General features: G+C 45.8%; 1 protein-coding gene across 2 annotated transcripts in view; it reads right to left on the bottom strand.

Moving 5' to 3' along the window:
- Nucleotides 1-247: 247 nt before the first annotated feature.
- PDZRN3 (PDZ domain containing ring finger 3) overlaps nt 248-6000 on the bottom strand; it is a 216149-nt gene continuing 210396 nt past the window's right edge. For both annotated transcript variants that reach the window (XM_044451871.1, XM_044451872.1), the window contains 2 exons: nt 4532-4648; nt 248-3142 (listed from right to left, as the gene is read on the bottom strand). In XM_044451871.1, coding sequence (XP_044307806.1) covers nt 1601-3142; nt 4532-4648 — 1659 coding nt within the window. In that variant the 3' untranslated portion in view covers nt 248-1600. The remainder of the gene's footprint in view (nt 3143-4531; nt 4649-6000) is intronic.

Raw genomic sequence — 6000 nt, 5'->3', positions numbered from 1 at the left:
TTCATCATCAGTTTGGGAAGTGAAAATAGTCTTTGTACATCTAGAAGTTGCCTGCCTCCAATTTAGTGAGCCATCAGCATTGATACGGTTATTCTTATCCTAAAACAAACTCAGACTCAATAATCACAACAATTAACGCAGTTTGGCCAGACCTTTTCATGCCAAATCAATTCAGTACTGTTCTACGGAAGAATGTAATTTGCACGAGTCCTTGTGGTGGTAAAAGGGATGAAAGAATAACTTCAATGGATTTGAAATATAAAACAATAATTTATTTTTTAACTTCATTTTACTTGTTAATAACTAGTCATGATTTCATGAGAGCTGCTCTCAATTTCAATACATTCAAATCTACAAAGCAGACAGCTACTACAATGGGCATTTCAAATTACACAAACGGCCTTGTAAAAACATTAGACACACATGCACATTCTTTCGAGAGGCCGCAGCCTTGGCAAACTTGCTTCAAAATCTTTCGGGGCTGCAGCATGCAGCACTTTGCTTCTGCTCTTTCAAGTGAGACCTGCAAACATCCTTCGGAAACCACAGAGAGAAAAGAACAAGTGTGTAGCTGCAAGCTAGAACCCTAAGGAATTGTGTCCACACTGTGTTTAGTGCCGAGGTGACCTCTCTCCCTGTACTGCTTGCTTTGGTGGGAGGCTGTGTGTGTGTGTGTGTGTTGTGGGGCGCCATTTGTGGCCTCCAAGGGGTTTGGCCTGCACGTCCCATCGCCCCTAGCCAACATAGCTAATTGTGAGAGATGATAAATATCTTATCTCAGAGGTTCATTATGGCTACCGCTTTGAACTAGAGCTATAGCTACCTAGACATTTGCAGCAATCACACACAAATTTCAACACCAACCAGACCAAGCAGTGTATCTCGTTTGGTTGGTAACCCTCCTTTTTTATGTTGTCCTCCTAATCAGAGATCAAAATCAGAGATCATTTGCTGAGCACATGATGGGTCACCATATAAAGCTACTTTTTTAGCTTGGTGGATTACCTGGGGCAGGCATCGCATGCCAGAAGGCCGAATGGTCTGCATGGACAACACCAAAGACACAGCCCAGGTTGGTAAAAGGTTCATGTTACTGTGAAATGATTCTATCAAGAGATTGGAAGTTCAGCTAAAATATTGATAAAATGGCAACTTGTGCTGAAAAAGGGCACAGTAGAAAGATATATTGCAAAATACTGTCTTGTTAAAAATACATATTTGAAGTTGTCTTTGTGATTCTGCATGTGTAACCTTTTTTAAATATGAATATAGCTTAAAAAGATATTACCTGTGTAAGTATGATTAATATGCTTTTCCTGTTATTTAAAAGACTTTATGTAAAAGGGTAACAAGTTACAAAAAAAGGGTACTATTGGTATTCCAAATAAGCTCTGTCCTGTTCAGTATTGCCTTAAAGATTTTGGGTGGATTATGGTTTCTCTCCTTTTTGAGAACATTTGCACCCAGAGTTTGGTAGTTGAATCACACAGTCAATGGATGTGTCTTATATACAAAACGAAAAAGTGTTGCCACATTTAACGAGGCAGGAATCTCTACCCCAACGGTAGGGTTTTATGTACATAGATTTGTCACAGGGAGATTATACTGTCGTCACCGACAGGAAGGAGTTGTAAACTTTTGTGCCATCAGGTGACTTTGTGCCATGAGTTAGGAGTTCTTGGATTGTCATCCAATTGTCAAATATCTTTTTATTCCTTTTCTTCATCATTTTTTTGTGGCTCAGTTCTATGATATTCATTTCCTTCTTCTCCTCGGCTCCTTGCTGCTCCTTTAAACATTCTAACCTGCTCTGCATCATAAACTCACGCCTTTTCCTCTGCTCCTTGGCTTTCACGACATGCTGCTTCCGCTCTTCCTTACTCCAGTAACGGCCCATCTTCAGCTCACTTATGGCATCATCATCTGTGGTCATGCCGCTGCGCTCTTCCTTGATCTTGATGGCGCGCTCTCTCAGCAACCTGTCCCTCACTGGCCTCTTCGTAATGTAGCGGGTCCCATCACTCCTGACCTTGACTTTCCATTCCATCCTGGGTTCACTCTGGCTGGAGGAGTTCAAGTCTTTGCACATGCTCACCAAGCTCATCTGGCTCTGTGCATATTCCACGGCTGACTTCTGTTGTATCAACTGCATATAACTCTGGTAATGTTGGGCATGGGCAGGGATATGGGCATGTTTATATGGTGAGTGCTGGTAGGAAGACAAGTAGGAGCCTCCTGGCTTCTGGGGTTGAGCTGGGCTTTTGCTTCCATCACTGGCTTTCCTCTCCTTGATTTCCAACTGCTTGCTAATGTCAGCGTCATTTGGGAGTGATTTCACTGTACTGGATTCATGGCTTTCAGGGCTGGGCAGCAAACCTTTCTGAGCGGCTTCTGCCCCTTCACTGCCTTGCAAATTGAGACCTTCTGCTGTCCTGCAAAGGGAGTTGTTGGGGGAGATCTCCAGGGTGAGAGGGGTGCTTCGGCAACTCTCGCCTGTGTTGTAGGCACTGGAGCTGTCCTTGTCTGATTTTTCGGGCAGTTCGGTGATGTCCGACAGCTCGTGTCGGCGGACGTCAATGCTCGTGTTGTAGTTGCGAAAGCCACTGTTGTGCAGCATCCACGGCTCCCGGTACTGCTCTTTCAGCTGCTGCATCTTGTGGGCCCTCACAATGTTGAGGCACTCCAGCTCAATATTACGCAGCTCCTCATTCAGCATCTCCAGCTCCCTGTCCACGCTTTCATGGTCACTTTTGCTCATATCCAGAGTACTGTTGTGGTAGTACAGTCCATACGGGTTGGTGGACTTCACCTGGCATTTCAGTTCCAGCAGTTCACGAAACCTCTCGCACTCATCCACCGGGATGCCAAGGAAGTCTGCATCCGTGCAGTCGGCGGAAATAAATGACTCGTTGCTGAACTGCATGTCGCCACTGCCCAAAGTGTCATGGCTGTATGTTAGCTTCTTCTGGCTCCCAAGGGTGTTTGAGGAAGTTGTATGATCATCAGCATTGTTCTCTTGTTCTGAGCTTTCATCGTTTCGAGTGCTTTCATCAGTACGTCCTACACCACTGTCTTTTTCGAGCTGGTTTGATAAAATGGTTGCAGTATCTGTGGTGCCACCATCCTCTTCATTTTTCTTTTTCTAAAGACAGCATGCATTGAGAAAAGGAACATCCATTAAGAAAACACGTGAAGGCACATTCATTAAGAAAAGAGGAAGAGAGACTGTGCTTGCCCTCAGGGCTTGGCTGTTTCCACCTCCTTGCCCCACCTCCTAACCCTAAGAGCCCTCTGGAGTGAGCTGCTCCTGCTTTTGGTGTACATGAAGGTCTCTACATTATCTTCGGCATCTTCAAGTGCTGGCCAAGGCATCTGGCCAAGGAACGACTTATCCCATTTGGGCTGTCCTGACACTCTGCTACCCAGAAACAGCCAGGAGAGTGGTTGCCACAAGGACAAAGCTGCCCTTTCTTGGCTCTGGGCACTGGGCCCTGGAGAGAGGAGGAGCGTCTCCTCATACGCCTGAAGGTGAAGCTGCCTGTGGAGCCATTTCATGTGACCTTTCCCTTTTGTGTCTGAGGTATCTCCACGCTAATAGTTATTGTTTAGCAAGCTGCTTAATGTGGGTATAAGACTGATAGTACTGTACTAGATACCTTTAACTGAGCTATTACAATATGTTATGGTCATGTAAACTTCAATATATTTTAAATGAAGAGTAAATGAGCTATTTATGACTTAGGAACAACCTACCTTCTCCCAATTTCGTAAGTTCTGCACAATGTATTGGGATGGTGATATATTCTTGGATAGATTACAGAGGTACCTTTTATTCAGAATCTGTTCTTGGGGCCATTATTACAAAAAACTCTACTAATTATCCAGCTAAAAGAATATATGGGATTCCTCACTGCAACACCTGCATACTAATATCTTTCTGCAGCTGATGAGCGTTGGGACCAGGGGACCTTAATGCAAAGCTCTGTGGATGCTCTTATGTAGTTACTGCGTCTCACAATAATAGGGTAGTTACCAGGTTGGGGGGGGGGGGGGGGGGAGACAGAAAATGATACAATGTAACTTCTTGGGATAGGTGGGAAAAAGAATTTGGATACAATAAACTAAAGAAGCAATGCTTAAATAAATAACGATTAGGCAGGGGTGGCCATTCTCTTAAGGAAGAGATTCAGTGGAGAAATTCTGTATTATTCGTACACTTCCGAGGCAGGATGTTCTCCTATCGGGTGTCAGACTAGATGGCCCAGGAGGCCCCTTCTGACTCGCTCTGTTTCTCTGTTTCTTTGTACAGAGAAAATTGCTGCACTTGTCCTTGCAAGCTCCCAGGAAGATTAAGATGTGTTTAATGCAATTAGTCAAGAACACCGTGGCTGTAGGAAAGCAGCTTTTTATTCTAAGGGGTAAAGGCTGCAGTGCGTGGGGATTTTCCCCCAGTTATGTGCAGTATCTGTATGAGTGTCAGGTGAGGTGTGCCAAGCATGCGGGCGGTCCAGCCACGTGCAATGGCACTTACCTGCTGCAGCATGCTGGCGGTGAACTGCATTGCCTGATGGTGCTGCTCCTCCAGCATGTCCATGTGCAAATCATCCAGAAAATCATTTCTGTCATCATCCATCCATCCTTCGTCCAACTACAAGGATAGGGAATACAGAGCAGATGCGCTAAATAGTGCCAGGAAGACGCAACCCAGTCCTTAAAGAGCATTTAGCCTTTCTGGGATTTCAGGCCTTTCTGCACCACGTCCTGCTAACTTTGCATAGAAGTCCGGCTGCCTTCCTTGTTTGCTGTGACTCCCCAGTGCAGAAGGGCAGATCCACATATGTGAATATTGCTGGTATCCCAGTTCAAAAGAGAAAACACTCCTTTGCTAAATGTTTACAAGAGGGGAATTTTCTTATCATTTATCAAGCATTCTTTTCTCCCCCACTAATTCCTAGAAAGAAATGTGTCATTGGGATAAAGGATCTAGAGCGGTGTGGGGGACCATGATGTGATGGAGGGCTAAAGAGGCAGCAATTGTTCATCTGTACAAGCAGCTTGATATATAAGATGGGTCACTGGCACCCTATTCCACAATGGGAGGCCTGCAGCCGGAGTACTGCCATCAGCTCCTTTCAGTCCCTCCTGTTGCAGATCATGGCCAGCCAATGCTGGGATAGAAAGCCCCTGCCTGGTGAGCTGGAGGACAGGTTGGAAGGCGCAAGGCTGTGCAATGGGCAGCAGCAGGCCAGATGGCCTGTTCTGAATGCAGTGGGGTGGGATGGTGGCTTGGGCCTGACCGTCACCAAGTGGAGAGCTCCTTTGAAAGTGAAAAGGCAACCTTTTGGCTGCTGCCACAATTTGGCGTCCTGGTTTGCTTTGAAGGTTAGGTGCTCTGAAGGCAAGTGTGGCGAGCGATCGATGCTGTGATGGAATACTTGGAAGTTGTTTCACAGAGAGGCAGCACCACTGCAGACAAATGTAACAGCGATGGGAGGAGGCTGGGATGCCACTTGGATATGGTATAAACTGTTGCCCCCACCTTTCCATCTCCCTTCTGCCATGCCCTTTTCCTCCTTGAGCCAATTCGTGGCCTTGGAGAGGCAGACGGCACAGTGGTGGTTTCAAGGGGGGGGGGTGCAGTGGGGGGTTGGCTTGCAGAGTAACATGACCTCACTCTGAAAATTCAATTTCAGATGATGTTGAGAGGTGGTGTGTTGGCCTTTTGCTAAACCCCTTTCAACTCAGGCCACTTTTTGCCTAAAGTTCGTAAGTGTGTCAAGTTTCTTACTGTTGTCCGTCCTAGCTTTGGTTTCACTTGTGACTCCTACTCCTTCTTCACCATATGCTGCTTCTTCCGATACGGTAGTATGCAAATCCCTTTCTGCCCCATCAACAAAAACTGGTTTATGCTCTGGGCATGTCTTGCCTTGACTATAAAAGCTTTTTCTCTCTTTGGTCCTCTGTTGGTTTGCCTCAATCCTTTCGCTTCTATCCATCATG

This window comes from Varanus komodoensis, unplaced genomic scaffold (genome assembly GCF_004798865.1).
Source record: "Varanus komodoensis strain SLA01 unplaced genomic scaffold, ASM479886v1 scaffold6_4, whole genome shotgun sequence".
NCBI classification, from domain to species: domain Eukaryota; kingdom Metazoa; phylum Chordata; class Lepidosauria; order Squamata; family Varanidae; genus Varanus; species Varanus komodoensis.
This window is presented reverse-complemented; position numbering and strand designations above follow the sequence as displayed.